General features: G+C 54.2%; 1 protein-coding gene across 6 annotated transcripts in view; it reads left to right on the top strand.

Moving 5' to 3' along the window:
• Positions 1-2,042: 2,042 nt before the first annotated feature.
• FCSK (fucose kinase) overlaps positions 2,043-17,471 on the top strand; it is a 21,334-nt gene continuing 5,905 nt past the window's right edge. For 4 of the 6 annotated variants that reach the window (XM_089476721.1, XM_089476722.1, XM_089476719.1 and 1 more), the window contains exons 1-16: positions 2,043-2,518; positions 2,887-3,003; positions 3,201-3,352; positions 3,560-3,610; positions 4,076-4,201; positions 4,931-5,003; positions 5,315-5,412; positions 11,433-11,513; positions 11,704-11,826; positions 12,183-12,354; positions 12,862-12,989; positions 13,708-13,809; positions 14,345-14,515; positions 14,821-14,891; positions 15,788-16,152; positions 16,704-16,914. In XM_089476721.1, coding sequence (XP_089332847.1) covers positions 2,925-3,003; positions 3,201-3,352; positions 3,560-3,610; positions 4,076-4,201; positions 4,931-5,003; positions 5,315-5,412; positions 11,433-11,513; positions 11,704-11,826; positions 12,183-12,354; positions 12,862-12,989; positions 13,708-13,809; positions 14,345-14,515; positions 14,821-14,891; positions 15,788-16,152; positions 16,704-16,914 — 2,003 coding nt within the window. In that variant the 5' untranslated portion in view covers positions 2,043-2,518; positions 2,887-2,924. The remainder of the gene's footprint in view (positions 2,519-2,886; positions 3,004-3,200; positions 3,353-3,559; positions 3,611-4,075; positions 4,202-4,930; positions 5,004-5,314; positions 5,413-11,432; positions 11,514-11,703; positions 11,827-12,182; positions 12,355-12,861; positions 12,990-13,707; positions 13,810-14,344; positions 14,516-14,820; positions 14,892-15,787; positions 16,153-16,703; positions 16,915-17,471) is intronic. The other 2 variants (XM_089476720.1, XM_089476718.1) reach the window with 1 other exon arrangement.

The raw sequence follows: 17,471 nt of genomic DNA, 5'->3' as shown, positions 1-17,471 counted from the left end.
CGTGTGCAAATGCACACTCTCTCTCTCTCACACACACACTGCAACACTTGAAGTTCAGCTACTGCTGAACAATCCCTGGTGCATCCGCTGTTTCTAGGATTTTGCTGTCCCAGAAAGAGCTGCCTCAAGGGCCCTGAACAATTAAACCTTTTGCAGGAAGGAAGGAAGGAAGGAGGGATGGATGGAGGGAGGGAGGGGAAGGGGGACTCAGAAAAGAGCGATGAGCGTTTCGAAGGTTGCTCTGTGTCAAGCCCCAGAAACAAATGGTCCATCGCAGCCTCTGGAGCTAATTTTAGATGGTTACGAAAGCCTTTTCTGAACCCAAGTGAAAAACCTCTCCTGGGGCTGAGGAGGCAGCCGCTGCTCCAAGCGTTGCTGCTGCCAGTGCAGCCAGGTCTTGCCCCAAGAGACCAACTCTCCCACCGAATTGGGGCGCTCTGGGGCCCAGCTCTCCAAGGGGTGAGCATAGGAGGGCAAAGGGGGCAAAGGGCGGCTTGTCTTTGCAAAGGTCCCCACATTTCCCATTATCCCCACTTCTTTCCCAAGATGCGGAAGCACCAAGGCCAGACCCAGGCCACCCCAAGGGAAGGAAGGGTCCTAGGCCAAGGGCAGCCATCCCCAAACCTTGGTATGCCTTGGGCTGCTTTCTCTGCAGACATGCTTCATTCTGAGATCATTTTAACTGACCTGGCTCAATGCTAGGTCTGCTCCACTCTGGACCCCACAACAAACTCCAACTCCCAGCATTCCATAGCCTTGAGCCAGACAGAGTTAAAGCGGTGCCAAGCCAGGTTATTTCTCCAGTGTGGATGCAGCTTTGGTTTGGAGCAGGCTGAGGTTTTTAAAAAGCCAAGCAATGACTTCAAGGGTTTTCCCCTAATGTGACCCTGGCAGAATGGCCCACCGAGTATCAGGCGCCTGTTTGTTCCCTTGCTGCCTCTCGCAAAGCCCCGACTGGCCGCTGCATGGGAAGGCGCGGGGGCCCAATGGGCCTCGAAAGGCAGAGGAAAGGGTTCCCCGTTGACCTAAAAGGACCATTCATGTCCAGGCTACATTCAGAAATGGGATACGCAACTCAAAGGGGAGAGAGAGAGCCAGGCAGCCCAGTGGCCACTCAGGCATTTCGGAGAAGCCCCCTGTTTGGATCCCAGTCCACAAGGCAGCAGGAGGAGGAGGAGGGAAGGCTGCCACAGCCAGCCAGGATCTTGGGCAGCCTCTACATCGGCCCTGCTCCGGGGGACTGCAGCTCCCAGCACTCCTCCACGCTGGATGATGGGAGCTGCAGTCCTCATTCGGAGGAGAGGCCCACGATGACCCCCACCTTCATTCCAGCCCTTGGGCAGCCCTGCAGCCATTTCTCTTGGCAGGGGGGCTTCTCTTCCAGCCAAAGGGAGGGAGGGATGGAGGGAAAGAAGGATGGAGAGAGAGAAGGAAGAAGGGAGGGATGCCGGAGGGGGGCGGCCTCCCTTCCCTTCCCTGGAAAGGGCCCCTCAAACGAACCTCCCCCCATTGAATCTGGCCCCAGAGAGGCACAGCGCCCCCCTCGAGAGAGAGAGGAGGGGGTTTGGGCTGGGGAAGGGCAGCCGGGCATTGCCCCCCCTCCAGGCCCTAGAGGAGAGGGAGGGAGGGAGGGAGGGAGGGAGGGGTCCCTCTGCGCATGTTCAGGAGGAGCCCCGGGGAGCCAGGAGGGGGCAATGGGGGCGGGGCGGAGGGGGCCAGGAGGGCAGGCAGGTAGCCCCCATCTCCCCCGGAGCTTCCCCCTCCAAATGGAGGCCATTTGGGGAGCCCTCCTGGACAGGAGGAGGAGATGGGGGTCGGAGGGAGACTGTGAGGGCCTCCTTCTTACCGGGGGGGGGGGGCTCCTTGGTGGCCCGGAGGCCTCCGTGGCTTCGCCTTCCTCTCCTCCTTCGGGGAGGATGGCTGAGACAGACTGGAGGAGGAGGAGGACCAGCCCAGCAGCCCCTCCCCCTTCGGAAGCCCCGCCCCTCCAGGGGCGGGGTCCCTCTCTCTCCCCCCCCTTTGCCCCCCAAGGACCCCGGGGGTGGAGAGCCCGGGAAGGGAAGGCCAGCCCCCCCAGGAAAGAGACCCCCCAAGGGCCTCCAGCCCCCCAAGGGCCTGCCCTCCTCTTCTTCCCTCTTGCGCAGCGGAGCCCAGGGCCAGGGAGGGGGTAGGGCCAAGGAGGCGGAGGAGGAGCCCAAGGGCCAGGAGGGATGCGGGGGCCAGGGGCACCACTGGGGGGGTGACCCCCCGCCTCCTCTTGGTCCTCCTCGGGATGGAGGACTTCCTCCCGGACGGAGGAAGGAGGGGGCGCTGAGCCTTTAGGGCTGCAGCTGTGGAGTGGGCTTTGCAGTCTAGATAGACGGGGGGAATGGGGGCAGGGCGCGGGGCTTCCTGGGAAATGGAGTGCCCCGCCCCGCCCCTTTTACCTGCCAGGCAGAGAGGAGGGACTACATTTCCCAGGATGCAACGGCGTTAAAGGCCCCGCGAGGCGGAAGCGGCTCTGAGGCTGAGGCTGGAGGTAACAAGGGGGGCTGGGGACCTTTGGGCAGCATCCGCACTGGAGACATAACCCAGTTTGGCACCGCTTTAACTCTTTGTCTGGCTCAAGGCTATGGAATTCTGGGAGTTGGAGTTTGTTGTGGGCCCAGAGCGGAGCGGAGCTTAAGGAAGGAAGGCCCCACAACATACTCCAACTCCCAGAATTCCATTCCTGCACCCCCCCCCACTCCCCCTGTTGCTTGGTGAGCAGTCACCACTCCTTTAAGACCCAGGCCTGCTTTGATGGCTCTCTCTGCTATCTGTGGAGGGACCCAGCCACCCCATCTTGCTTGGGGGGCTCTTGACTAATCTCCCTCCGTCTCTTCCTTGGCTGCTTCTTCCCTGCAGACCCAACGGAACGGAGGGGAGCCCCTTACTTTGCAGCCATGGCTGGCGAAGAGGTTGACTGGACAGTGGTGGTCCTCACCTGCCAACACAAGGACAGTGTCTCTGCCTTCCAGAAAGGTGAGGGTGGGGGCTGTGTGGCCCTCCTGGCCCTGCGGAGGCCAAACCAGGAGTCCAGGCTGGAGATGCGGGCAAGAAACAACAGCCATGGGGGGGCTTTGTGGCTTCCTATCTATTATAATTGCCTGAAGCTGGAGCCCCCCCCCCTCCCGCTCGGCCCATGTGTGGTGACAGATCCTCTCCTCATGTGCTCACAGAGCTGGAGGTGCGCCGCGCACGGGGCTTCCTGGGACGGAACCCCATCCTGCTGACGGTCGAAGACCCCAAGGTCCAGGTGGGCAGCGGAGGGGCCACCCTCAACGCTCTGCTGGTGGCGGCCGAACACCTGAGTGCGCGGGCTGGACACACAGTGAGTCTGTGAGGGGCTGAGTTGAGAAGACCCCAGACCCTCCTTTCAGCCTTGGTTGAGAAGTCACGCCCCCCCCAACTTGTAAACAAGGCCAACATTGTATTTTGGGGGCGAGGGGGCACCATGCCACAGGGCTGCGCCAAGGAGGAGGTCTTCTGCCTGCCACTCTCACCCCTTTCTCTTGCTAAGAGCTGCCCTCCATTTCAGGTGGTCACGTCTGACGTCTTGCAGGACGCCTGGATTCTTATTCTGCACATGGTGAGTTGGGGGGTCAGGGCTTGTTTCAGGCCAAGGGGGGGTCTGGCTGGATCCCCTCCTTGAGCAGGATCAGGCCCCCAGGAGGCACAGGACAAAGGTCCCCCAGAGTTCAAGGTTTGTTTCTTGAAATGTGTCCTGCTGTATATTGCAAGAATTCAGGGAGGCCTGCAAATCAAATGACCTTAAAACATTTTAACATGATAGAAAACAGTAAAGGATCGTTTAAACTGTTGGAAAGCACGTTAAGCATTTTAACAGTTTAAAAGATGTGAAAGGGGTTTAAAGCCACATACTGGTAATACAGTTGTTAGACCCACCTCAAACTTTGGTTAAAAGCCATATTAAGAAGCGTTGTCAGAAGCCAGTGGGGCTTCTAAGGGGCAGTTGTTGTGCCACGGCCGAGGAGGCCCCGCTCCGTGTTGTGGTCCACTGTTTCCTTGGCCCACCTGTTACCTGTCCTGCCAGGGCCGGGACTTCTCCTTCGACGACTGCAGCCGGGCCTTCACCTGCCTCCCCCTGGAAGACCCTTCTGCCCCCGTGGAGGCACTCACCTGCAACCTGGACAACCTCTTGGCCACTTTGACGCGTCAGGTCAGTGCGGAGGGTCCCAGTTATGGGCTGTTCTCAGCGGGGTGGGAAAAGGTGGACCGGTCACCTTTCCTCGGACGAATGTCCCATGCCTCATGTCAAACAGGATGACCCTGCGGGGCTCTATGGAGCCAGGTGGCTCTGCAGAAGTGGGGCTGGTGGTTGTGGGGCCAGAAAGCCAGGAGGTGGGGAGCAGTAGGCTCAGGGTACCCCCCTCCCCCGCCATTTCCAGGGCCTGGCTGCCCTGCATCAGCATCTCTGTGCTTCTGTGGTCTTGCTGTTTCTTCTTTCAAAAATCTGCATTTAAGCCAGTCTGAAAATTTACTGGTCGCAGCACAAGAGTCTTGGGTCATCCAGGTTTTGCTAAAGACAAGTTAGACTAAAAATGAAAACCAAGGTGTCTCTGTTGAGGTTTGGAGTCATCCACAGTTCACTCAAGAGAGATCTCTGGTCCTGAACCAGCCGTTCTCTTTTGAAATGGTGCGTGTGGAAAAAAAGCGAGAGAGAAGCAGGGATGGAGTGAGGAGCACAGCAGCAGCCATGGCCAGCGATGTGGGGGATGATGGTGGTGATGTTGGAGAGGCAGACGTGGCTGGATCCCCCAACCTCCTTCCTGGGACCCCTTCCATGGAAGCCCACCCTGCTGTTGGCTCCCGTTTTGGAGGACTGCACCTCAGGGGACTTCCCAGACAGCTCAGGCCCATCCCCATAATCCGTTGCGTCTCTTTCCAGGTCTGCAGGGGCTCCCCGCCTGGCGTCTGGGTTTGCAGCACCGATATGCTTCTCACGGTGCCCAGTGTGCCCAGTAAGTGTGCCTTACAGGCGCATGAAGGGTGTGGGAAGGCAATGGTGGACGGATGGGGAAGTGGGCCTCTTCCAAGGATTGTCTGGAACCTGCCCCAATAGGGCTTAATCTGGATTTAGCCTGGATTTTCATGCACCCCTTCCTTATTTTGGTGCAGCTCTGTGATCACCCTTATTTACAGGCAATAAAGAGAGGGCAGAAACTTATTGGCAGGACAGGGAGAATGGCAGCTGGTGGTGGGGGGCTTATATATGGGGGGAGGCCAGGAGGATATGGGCACTGATGAGAACCTATGCTTCCTTCTTTCCTAGAAATTGACTGGCATGGATTCCAGGGAGCCAGAGTCATTGCTGTGCCTGGCAGCGTCTCCTATGCAAGCCGGCATGGGGTCTACCTGGCTGATGATCAGGTAAGCAGGTGTCACCAGCTTGCCAGGGGCAGCTGTTCTCACTGCAGCCAGCCCCCCACCCCAAAAAACATTTAGACTGCAACAAAATGTTGCAGCATGGCTCACTTCCACTTGCAGCACTCTTGTTCTTTTCCCAGCAGACAGGGTCCTAACCTCCTGGGTTAAGCTCCTCCTATTCGCTTTTGTAGGCAGGGACAATAAACAAAAGACCGGCCCCTATATAGGGAGGATCTAAGCCCCCTGGGCCCCAGTCTTGTTCCTGCCTAAGCTCCTAGCAGGATGTGTCTCTTCGAGCCAGCAAAGTTTTTCCTTTCTCCGAAAGCGGTTTGAGAGTTTTCTTGGCCTTCCCTTCTTCTCCTCTCTCCTGCCTTTCCCCCCTCCTTTGGTGGTGGCTATGGCAGAGGACCCCAAGAGCACTGGCTAAGGGTCATCCTTAGCTTAGGCTTCCTTAGCTCAGGGTCTGCCAGCTCAACAGAGGGAGCTGGCTTCAGAGGAAGAACCATTGGGATGTGTTTGCTGTTGCTCTGCAGCTTCTTCTCTTCATTTCTCTTGCTGCCTTGGAAGCATGAAGAAAGACTTAATGTGGCAAGGGCTCCCAGGATTGGAGACAGGTCTTGGCTGTGCCAATGACTCTCCCTCTCCAAAGCTGCCCCCTTTCATGGTGGGAGCACAGGAGATTTCTGCAAACAGCATTGCAGCACATGGGAACTGTGGGAACAGATGATGAGGAGTTTCCCCTCCATGCCTCTGTTTCTCCACATAACCTCTGCCCAGCCTGTTTAAGGCCAGGGATCAGTGAGGAAACTGGTCAGAAGTCATGGAAACTTCCCTTCTCAGGATCTCTGCTCAGCCCATTTGGGCCAGAGTTCAGAGGACAGGCCAGCCAAAAGCCATGGCAAAGGATTTCTCTGCATCACCTCTGCACAGCCTGAAACAGGGCCAAGGTCAGAGAGGCAAGCCAGCCAGAAGACACAGGAGAAGAGGTGAGTACCAGGGGCCCTCTCTAGCCAGCAAGGAACCTTTGCCAGATCTAATGCCCTCGCTCAGGGCAGGTATTGCCATGAGGCCTCTGCCATGGCCATTGCAGGCACTATGACTAGCATAAGGTTTGGGACTCTGCCAGGAGGGCAGATGGGGCATAAACCCTTGGTCTCCCCCTTCCTTCTCATCTCTGGCCCCAATGGCATCCAGGACCCCAAAAGGTGTGGGGGATCCTTTTGCAGACTGGGAAACACATGGTGGTGTTGCCAGGGCTCCTGCACATTCATTTTGAATTCTTATAATGAGATGGTGTGTAAGGAAGCAGAGGACTCCTCCTCTATGTTGTACAGCCGCATGGCTGTAAAGGAAGCTGGACCTGACCCAGCAGGAGCTGAAGCTTCCGACTCTAAAATGGTCTTTTTTGGCTGCCTCAGAGCATCCCACAAAAAAGCACAAAATGGCTTCATGTCCTCCCCAGAGAGAGCATGGCCTCTGCCACCCACTTCTAAACAGAGGCTGGAGGGCCATCTATCGGGTATGCTTTGATTGAGAGTTCCTGCATGGCAGAATGGGGTTGGACTGGATGGCCCTTGGGGTCTCCTCCAACCCAAGGATTCTATGAGAGAGCACATGGATACAACTCCTCCTGTGTTCCCTCCCCAAAAATTACAACAGCAAAAAGGGGGAAACCACTTGTGGATATCATGGGTGGAGAGTTCCCTTCACCTCCAATTGTGTTTGACTGCCCCAAACTATAGCACTCTTGAGGGAGCAGCTTGAGCGCTTGGCCTCTCCTTTCCATCAGAGATTATCCTTTTTCAGGACACAGACATACTTCAGGTAGATGTAGAGCCATGTCCCACAGCAGCCCCTCTGCCCTTCCCAGCTACCTATGCAAGTGGGAAGGGAGTTGATGACCAAGCCAGCTTCTATTGTGCAGCTAGGTTACTATAAGCCTGCCTGAGATTAAAAGGGCTAAGCTGTAAACCCCAGCTTGAAGTTGGGGCTGTTTTAAACATAAATAAAACAAAATGCCCTGTGAATAGCAGGGCTACACTACAGGCCATATGCAGCTATCTACCCTTGGTTACAAATGGTCTTCAGCACTGCTAACTTAAGAGCAGTTTCCTCAGTGCTTGGAAGCAACAAGGGAAGGGGCTAGCCATATGCCAACATGATGATTTTTCTTCCCTCCAGTCCTCATGGGCCTCCATCCCTGTCTCCATTGGGGCCAGAGCCCTTTTGCCTTAGCTGGAACAGCCTAAGACATAAGATGAGCACATGGTTCTACCTCCTTTGTTATCAGCCATAGCACTTCTCATTGAGAGCATAAGCTATAACAATACAGATTCATTTAAATGCTAATAAACAGGGTGACTCAAGCAAGGAGAAGGCCTCTGGACACTCAGCAGACCTCTAAGGCTTACAAAAACATCTCATATGAGGTGATAGATATATTGGATTAAGGTGACCAACCAAACTCCATTTTAGTGGCAAAAGGGTTATGTTCCTGTTATAAACACAGGTGCGTTACAGATCGCCGAGAAGCGGCGGTCTGCCGCCGGCGCCGGTTGCAGCGTCCAGGAACCGCAGCAGCCAAACGGCGTGGTTCCCGGACCCTGCCAAGAAGGAGCGTGAAAATCGCGCTCCTTCTTGTGGCCCGGAAGAGACGCCTCGAGGTGTTAGTTGCGCGCTTGCGGCGTCACTTCCACAGCACGACGTGCGGACACACAGCGTCTGCTACGTCAAAATGGCAACGGCCATGTGGAATGGCCGCTGCCATTTGTTACAGACTCTGTCCATAATAGCAGTAGGGGCGTCTAGAAGAGACGCCCCTTTTTCAAACTGGGACGTCTTGAGGACGTCCGAAATGGCGGTCTGTAACCCACCACAGTGAACCTCAGTCAGCTAGCCTCAGGAGAGGTGGCTCCCCTTGCCTTTCCTTTTTTCATAGGAGAGATGTCTGTTAAAGGGAAGAAACTAAAAAAATACAGTTTCTACCATGAGATGGTTCTCACTAATACAGGGGGTTAAGAAAAATTCTTATCAAAAACAAAGAGACAAATAGCCTCCTCTCCATGGGGGGGGGGAAACCCCCCTTCCTCCATGAGTGTTTTAAAACAATATAATCAGGCTTTTCTGCTAAGAGGTTGCTTCAAATCCCATTCAGACATCCTACAGAGCCCTGAGGAGTCTGCCAGAAAGATCACAATTACCTCTTACCTTGTCTAGATAGTTACATTTTAAATAAGAATGCCTGCTGATGTGCTTGCCATTCAACTTCTCCCTGCCCTGGATAGGCCTATTGTACCAAGGTCTATCATGCATATGATGAGTTGGGCTCAAGGGCATGAAGGTTCATGCTGCCAATCTCTTTCTTTTAGTGGTCTCAGGGTGCTACAAGATTCCTTTGCATACTGTTGGGCATGCTTTGATTGTGATTTCCTGCATGGCAGGGGGGTGGGACTTGATGGCCCTTGTGGTCTCATCCAACTCCATGATTCTATGATTTTATTGTTATAAGGTTAGCTGCTGTGTGGGTGAGTGTCTTATCCCTGATTGGGTTTTCGTGCCAAGGTCTGGTCCAAACAACACCATTGTCCACTGCCTTCTGAGGCTGGGAAAATGGACTTCCTAGTGCCTATGCCTTGTTTTCTGCTAGCACATGTGCTCAGATTTAATATGCCATACAGCTCCATATAGAGACTTACAACCAGCCGCCTATATGCCCACAGCTTGTGTGTGTCTGTGTATCCCCCCTAAAAAAACAAGAAAACCAAACTGATTTTACTATTTTATACAGGAGACTCCATTTTACTATGCCATTATATTTTATGTGACTTGAGCTTCCATGGATTTGGTATCCATGCAAAGTCCTGAATCCAACTCCAGTACATATCGAGGGCCCAATATACTATTTAAAATTTAGGTTTGTGTTCCTTTGACAGATCCTTTTTGTGGAGAAAATCCTCTCCTCGAAATTCAATACCAGAGAGCTATCCTTGCCAAGCCCTCTGTTCTCATTTCATGACTCCTTAATCACCAATTCATTCAGCCGGGAGACCCCTCAGCCTTCATACAGGTTGATGATAGCCTGCTACATGGAGTTGGGGTGATTTTTGAAGCCTCTAGAAATCAGACTTAATTCTGACCACAGGCCCTGTTAACACAGAGTGCATCCACACTTCTGCATGGACTCACCAATGTCTGCGAGGTAAGGTTAATCCAGTGTCTCCCTTGCCTAATCATGGAATTAGTCTTATTTTACACAGGTTCACAGATGTTCCAGTAAAGAACTGCACATTGTTTTGAAATATTAGTTGGAGGTCAGACATTAACATTCCTCTTTCAGAGCAGTAAGTCTTCATTGCTACACATGAAATCACCTTAATATCACCTTCATTGCTATAACCAGTTGACAAGGTGATCAGTGAAAGGCTGGAAGCTGCCATAGGTCCAGATTAGGTCAGGTTCTAGTCTGATTGATCACATCATCCACCTTTTAGACAAGTTCTCATCGACTGCTTCAGGTTTTCAGTGGCTGACCTGCTATAGTCCATCCAAGAGGGCATTAAAAAGGGACCCAACATGGTTATAAGGCAGGTGTCTGCTATCACATTGGTTCTGCTCCATAAGAGAGTGGATAGAATGGCGGCCATCCTCCCATTAAGAGGCTGTTGAGGGGCGTTTCCAACAGGGCCCAGCCCTCCAAACATCGTTTTCCATCTTGGGACGTGAACACGGTCTTAAAGGAGCTGACGGTTGGGCCGATCAAGTCCCTTCGGGAGGCCTTCCTCTAACACCTCTCCCTCAAGGTCATCTTCCTCACAGCCATTACTTCCGCCAGATGGGTGTCAGAGCTGGGGCCCTGTCGGTACGTAAGGACTTGTGTATTTTTAAGCCAGTCTCATTGTGCTTTCGCCCAGACCCTACCTTCCTGCCTAGGGTCAACTCAGCCTTTCAGGTATCGCAGGACATTCTCCTGCCTTCATTCTGCCCCGATCCTAAGAAGGACTTGGAAAAGACCTGGCACACATTGGATGTGCGCAGAACCCTCAAAATGTACATCAAGAGGACTTCAACCTTCAGGTCATCTGAGATGTTGTTCATTTCCTTTCTCCCGGGCTCTTTGGGGTGCAAGGTATCTGCCTTGACTCTGACTAGGTGGATCAGGTCTTGTATTCAAGAGAGCTACCGAACTCTTGATCTCACTCCACCCGAGGGGTTGATGGTGCACTCAACCAGGAGTGCATCGACCTCTGCGGCCCTGGCCACTAGCGCCTCCCTGTCAGACATTTGCAGGGCGGCCACATGGAAGTCGCCTTCGACCTTCATAAGACATTACAAACTGGACGTGTCTCAGTCTGCTTTACAAGGAGGGTCCTCCAACAGATTGTGTTGGGGCCCACAGTCTTCTAGCAGCACTTCCCTCCCAGTTCGAGAGGGCTTTTGTAAATCCCAGAATACAGGAGGTTAGGACCCTGTCTGCTGGGAAAACGAACGTTGGTACTTACCCGTGATACGTTCATTTCCAGCAGACGAGGGTCCTAGCATCCTGCCCATCCGGGTGCTGCCTGCGGCCTCCGACCCTGCCTGCCTGTTGGGGGACCTGTCTTGTTCTTCTTGTTGCTGGATTGGTTTTCTGAGTTCTTCTTTGTTCTTGGACTAGTTTTTTCTAAGGTGTGCTAGTTAACCCTTAGCTGATGTTACTAAAGTTCAGTTCCTTGGTTTACCTTACCAGTCGTTTGGCTTGTTATTGACTGAGGCTCAGAGGGGCTAGCTCCTCCCTAAATAGGGGCCGGTCTTTTGTTTATTGTCCCTGCCTACAGGAGCAAATAGGAGGAGCTAAACCCAGAATACAGGATGCTAGGACCCTCGTCTGCTGGAAATGAACGTATCACGGGTAAGTACCAATGTTTGTAATCCCTCCACAGCTCCAGAGTAAAGATCTGTGGGGCAGCAAAGGACGGGTGTTGTCTCTTTCTCTCACCCCCTCCCCCTAAATACACGGAGGTTTCATCCTGCTGTTTTCTCTGCAGGGGTTTGTGCAAGACATCCTCTACCAAAGTCCTGAAGACCAAATCCAGCAGTGTGTGGGGCCAGACGGGAAGGTCCCACTGGTAAGAGTGGGTCATGAACTGGGAACTGGGAACATGGGGTGGCATTCACCCCTGCATTCACCCCACCTCACTTCATCTGGCACAGGACCCTCACTCTGCAAGGTCTGGGGTTTTGGAGTGGGCTCCATGCTGTAACTCCCTCCTGCGTTCCTTCTCTTTCCCTCTTTCTCCCACCGACGGTGGTGACCAGGTGTGTGGAATCGTCTTCTTCTCCTCCTCCGAAGCCGCGGAGCAGCTCCTTGCCACCCATGTCATCCCGCCCCTCAATGCCTGCACCTACCTTGGGCTGGACTCAGGAGCCCCCGCCATCCAGGTGAGCCTGCTTCCCTCCAGGGTCAAATGGCTTCCTAGACTTGGGGATTATGGAATGTGCAGTGGGGCTGGTGGAAGACTTGCTCCAGGATGGACTGTGTTTGCTGGGGAGAGACAGAAGCTGCCCACAGAGATGCCAGGGGTCCAGCCTGGGCAGCCAGGAAGGGGGTGTCCCTCCCTCTGACTCCTGACCAAAGTCTCTCCGTTGTCAAAGAGCTTGATGGGTAGTCCATCACATAACTTGGAAATTCTCTACTGGCTTGGCACTATGGGTAGATGTTTTGGTGCCCAGCCTTTGGGCCAGCAGGTCCTTGTGCCCGCTTCTGCCCTCATCTGCCGCTCTGTCCCTGTCGCTAGTTGTCCCTCTTCTTTGACATCCTCCTCTCCATGGCTCGGGGGGTGAGCGAGGAGGCCTTTGTGAATGGACTGAGCCCACGGACCGGCAGCGGAGACACCCAAAATGCGGTGGCCCTGAGGAGCGCCCGGTCGGTGCTGTGGAAGGCTCTCCACACCATGCCACTCACGATGGGTGAGCTCTCTATCCTTGTACCCAGAGGTCTGCCTCTGCTCTTTCAATGTGCTGCCCCTGAGGAGGGATGAGTGGGAGCTACAGTACTCCTGTCTTTCTCTTAATGGGTAGCTAAAAGCTGTGGCATAGAAGGAGGGTCCCGCAAAGGAGGGTTGGGCCAGGCTGAGTAACCCTCCGTGCATTTGGTTAAGGTTGCCCTCTTGCCCTCAGAATGCAGCCCAGCATCTCTCTGGGGAGGCGAGGAGTTACCCCTAAAGGGATAGGAGGACAGGCTTTGTTTCCCCCTGCAGAGGATCACCCTGTTCAGGTGTCAGGAGATGGGGAGACCATCCCTCAGGGCTACTGCCCCTTGTCCTTGCAGCAGCCTGGATGAAGGTTTCCCTCTGGTCAGGCTGGAGGACCATTAGCCTCTCAAGGTGACTGAACAGCTCCCAGGGCAAGAGACCAAGGTTTCCCCTCAGGGTCTTTGTGGGTCTGGGGGATTCCTGTGTTTCTCCTTCCTTGCAGTCTACATCCCTGACGGAAGCTATGACTACATGAGCACATCTGCCAGCGACCACATCCGCCACCTCACGGCTTCTGTGGCCTCTGCCCATGGTGGCTCCTTCTGCAAAGTGGCACATTCCCATGTGGAGGTGGGTCCGTTGGGTGGCGGGGATGCAGGGTCTCCTTCAGCTGGGGTCTCTCTTTGGGCAGTGGGGGACAGGCGGGCAGAGGAACCGAATGGACACGGGCCAGAAAAAGAGGCAGAGTGACAGGGGTTTCAGCAGCCAAATAAAACCACCTGCCAGGCCACCATCTGGACTGGGATGACTTTCTGTATATTTGCAGATCACCCACAGCAGTTTGTTCCGTTTCCAAGTTTCAGGTTTTGTAAAGATGAGAACTTGTTTTGGCAAGAATGGGCAAGTGGGTGGGCAACTGGGGCGGCTCCAGGAATTAGTTCACTACTCTGTGGTCCTCAGAGGGCCAAATGGGCTCTTTGGTGCCTCTGTGTCCAAATGCCTTCTAGACATCTTCATGTTTAAAAATGCAACTTGTTTGAACATTGCTGTTATTCAAAAAACAAATGGCAGCTTCTTGAGGCTTCTGGGGCTGGCAGTCCCTTGGGAATTTTTCACCAAGAAAATGGCAGCCCAGCGGAGATGGTGGGGGCACAGGAAAACACTTGGGGCAAAGAGAAGGAGGGGCACAGGGATGACTTTTGTCTGCAAAGAGCTACTTTGAAACCTCCTATTTAGGCTAATGCCATTCTGGACATTGGCCGGCAGACAGAACCACTGCAGTTGCAGCCAGGATGGCCAGTGGTTATCCCCAGTGACCATCTCCTCCTCCTGTTCCTCTTGCATGCAGGAGCCTCAGCTGCTGGAAGAGGGCTGCTCCGTCACCAACAGCCTCTTGGAGGGACCAGTGGCCGTGGGACCCGGGAGTGCCATCCAGCACTGCTGCTTGAAGGTATGCCACCCTGGGTAGCCGTGGCGGGGGAGTGCCTCTTTCTTCTGGGCTTCAGAATAAGCACCTGGGCAATCTCTAGCTGCTTCAGGGTCGGACCTGGTCCCAAAGACTCTTTACAGGATCTTTGGGCCGAGGTTGGAGCAGAGGCAGGTCCTGCCCAGAGCAGGAGGTGGGCAGGAGAGGACACCATCCCAAGCTGCAGGGGTCTTGGCTGAGGGGCCGGAGGAGGATAGTCCATCCCCTACCAAGGCAGACTGCCGTTCCAAATGCCTCTCGCCTTCAGGAAGTCCTTCTTGCTGTTTAGTGAGAATTCGCTGATCCTCTTGGTTCATGTCAACAGTCTTTGGAAACAGGTCTGCTCTCCCACAGGCATGGTCTCCCTAGGAGTCTTTGGGCTGCGTCATGACCCCTCTCAGCCTTCTCTTCTCCCAGTTACCTTGAAGGAAAGGCTGTGGGGCCTCAGCAGGGCAGGGGGAGGGTTGGGGGGGGTCCCCTTGCCCTTCTCTCAGTCTCTCTCCCCCCGAATCTTCTCCAGGGTCCGCTGCAGATCCGCTCCGGCTGCCTCCTCACTGGGCTGGACATGGCGTCCTCCGAGGCCCTCCGTGGGCACCACCTGAAGGACGTGGTCATCCAAGGGCATGCCGTCCGGCTGAAGGGCATCACCTGCAAGGTGTTCACCTTGAGTGGCCGTCGCGACAAGTGGGAGGTGTGTGCCCTTGCTGTTTTGTTTATCCAAATACTTGTCATAGGAACCCCAGGCAGCTTAATGTTGACGCTGTTTAAGGAACTGAAGATTTAAAAAGATTTAAAAGAATACCAATAATGTAAGAATTGTAAATAAAAAGCTCTAATTAAAAAGAGCAGAGAAGGCCCTGCTGCCGTGTCCTCAGCCGTGGGTTGGGGGTCCTGCCCAGAGCATGGGCCGGGGGGCATTTCAGGGCTCTTGGAGCCCCACAGCGAAGCCGCCTGCTTCCCAATGGCGACATCTGGAAATCCCTGTTCTCTCCTTAGAGTCTGGCAGAAAAAAACGGCACCTTCCTGAACGCGCGATGGGCTGCGCTCTTCCTAAGGACCGGAATACGGTAAGTGACCAAGTCCCTGTCCACACTGGTGGCCTCCATACCATGCCACACACCACATGCCATGGGAGTCCTTTTTGATGGTTCTTTTAATTTCTGCCAGAGCTTGACACACCATTTGAGGCCACTTTTTGATGCTCTTTGGTGCCTCTGTGTCCAAAGGCCTTCTAGATTTCTGTTTTTTTAAGCCTTCAATAAAAGGGAAGCACAGTTAGGTCCACATTTTGGGGCTTGTGATGTTAGATAGCAGTATGTCTCTCACCACTCTCCATTTTGCTTCCATTTAAAAATTAATAAATATCTATAGGGTTGGACATGCTGTTTCTACATGATATAAACTGCTAAGGTGGGATTACACCTTTCTTCCTTGGTTCAAGGGTCACACAAATGGAGAAGCAATCCCTCATCAGTCTCATTTCACACAAGGAAGCAAAATAACACGACACCACCAGCAGCTTACAGCAGTGGTGAAAAAGTTGTGGAGAGAGGGTTTACTCTTTTTTAAAAAGGTATCTTTGAAGAAGGCTGATCAGTTTTCTCATCTCAAAGGTGAATTAAAACACTTCAGCGAAGAAGTGTCTCAGATAGGAATTGTTGAAATACTGGGATAAACCCAGTATTTCCAACACAAAATGCTACATACACTCATCCATGCAGCAACATCTTTGGTTAACCCTGGGCTGGTGTGTATTCTTAACCTGTACATAGGTTTACATTTTGTGGCAGTTGAAGTTTGTAAGCAAAAGACAAGGGACAAAACAGCCCACGTTTGCTTATGGTTTGCGAGGGGTCCCCCTGCTTCTCCTCTCCTGTGGCTGTTCATTCCTCGGTTCCCTTGCTGGGCCCTTTTTCTGCTTCGCTCCCTCTGAATCCCAGCCGCTGCCTCTTTCTCCAACCAGGAGACAAGACTTATGGAGCCGCGATGTCCCAGACAACTGCCAGCGCCTCATGAACGCCCACCTCTTCCCTGTGCTCCATGCTTCGGAGCCACTTGGCCTGGGGGACCTGCTGTGGCTCTTGGGTGCCCCGGGGCCCGGTCAGCTGCATCGGTGGCAGGCGGCCTGGCGCATGTCCTGGGAGGAGCTGCGGGGCTGCCTGGACCAGGAGGCAGAGCTGGCCTCTCGGACAGCCATCTTCTTCCGCCAGGGGCAGAGCAGGGCCCGCAAGGCATTGATGGAGGGCAGCGGCCGGAGCCTCCTGCCCCTCCTCCGGTCAGCTGTCCTGGAGGGATACCAGGAGGCCATGCTGGACACGCTGGACGAGGGTGAGACACGGCTGGTGGCAGGTGGGCAGGGCAGAGGGTATGACCACTGCAGTGGCTCACTAGGCCAACAGCTTTGGGGCCTTTAATGCAGAGTGCCTCTGTGTGTTGGTGAGTGAGTGTGCCTATGCCCCCCACATCAGCCCAAAGGTCCCACTGGCGCAGTACACCAGTGGCTGCATGTTTTTTGGGGTGGCAGCAAAGGGAGGCAGAGATCCCTCTTCCTCCAAGGTCTGGCCGGCCACCCCTCCATCCCTTCCTTCCTTCTTTCCCTTGGTCTGTCTGCCTCCCCACAATATAGTCACACCAGTGTAGTCCCCAATGAGGATTGCAGCTAAAGGGCTTGGTGAGAATCTAGCTGCTGCCTGCTCCTCTCACCCTATGCCACCCGAGTCTCAATTGGGGGGGGGGGGGGAAATTGAGTCATAAATAGGTGATTGTGATAATGGTCCCCCCCCCCCCCGCAGCCTGCCCAAATGGGCAGAAGAACAAGCAAAGCCTGCCATCCCTCACTCCTTCCTCCCTGATGCAGTTGTGTCTTCTTTGCCCCACAGTTGCCTCCAGTGCCAGGGACCCCGGAGTGGCTGCCCGGGCCTTGGCCTGCATCGCTGACCTCCTGGCCTGCATGGCAAAGGGGGAAGGGGGCCTGCGGAGCGGACCAGCAGCCAACCCAGCCTGGGACCCTGCCTTCCAACACCTTGAGAGGGGCAGCATTTCGGAGGGTGTCAGGGCCCTTGCCGTGGAGAGGAAGAATTGGCTCCACAGGTACCTCTGGGCGCATGGAGGCGCAGGAGGGGATGCAGCCGATGGAGGGGTGCAAGAGCATCTCTCTGTGCAGGGAACGCTTCCCAGGTGGGCTTTGGGTCCCTTTGTGTTGTGCCATCCCCACACTCTGATGGGTCTAGGCAAGGTCTGTGCACCAGCCATGCTTTGTGGTTGTCAGAAAAAGTAAGAATCCTAACAGAACTTTGCAATTCAACTTGACAAACAAATAGAATTATAATATACTAGTCATATGAGGAACGACTTAGGGAGCTGGGGATGTTTAGCCTGGAGAAGAGAAGGTTAAGAGGTGATATGATAGCCCTGTTTAAATATTTGAAGGGATGTCATATTGATGAGGGAGCAAGCTTGTTTTCTGCTGCTCCAGAGACTAGGACCCAGAGCAATGGATGCAAGCTCCAGGAAAAGATTCCACCTCGACATTAGGAGGAACTTCCTGATAGTAAGGGCTGTTCGACAGTGGAACAAACTCCCTTGGAGTGTAGTGGAGTCTCCTTCCTTAGAGGTCTTCAAACAGGGGTGGATGGCCATCTGTCGGG

The sequence above is a fragment of the Sceloporus occidentalis genome, unplaced genomic scaffold, assembly GCF_023333645.1.
Source record: "Sceloporus occidentalis isolate IW3139 unplaced genomic scaffold, rSceOcc1.0.p SCAF_10, whole genome shotgun sequence".
Taxonomy (NCBI): domain Eukaryota; kingdom Metazoa; phylum Chordata; class Lepidosauria; order Squamata; family Phrynosomatidae; genus Sceloporus; species Sceloporus occidentalis.
Note: the sequence above shows the minus strand (reverse complement) of the source record. Positions and strands in the feature narration are given on the sequence as shown.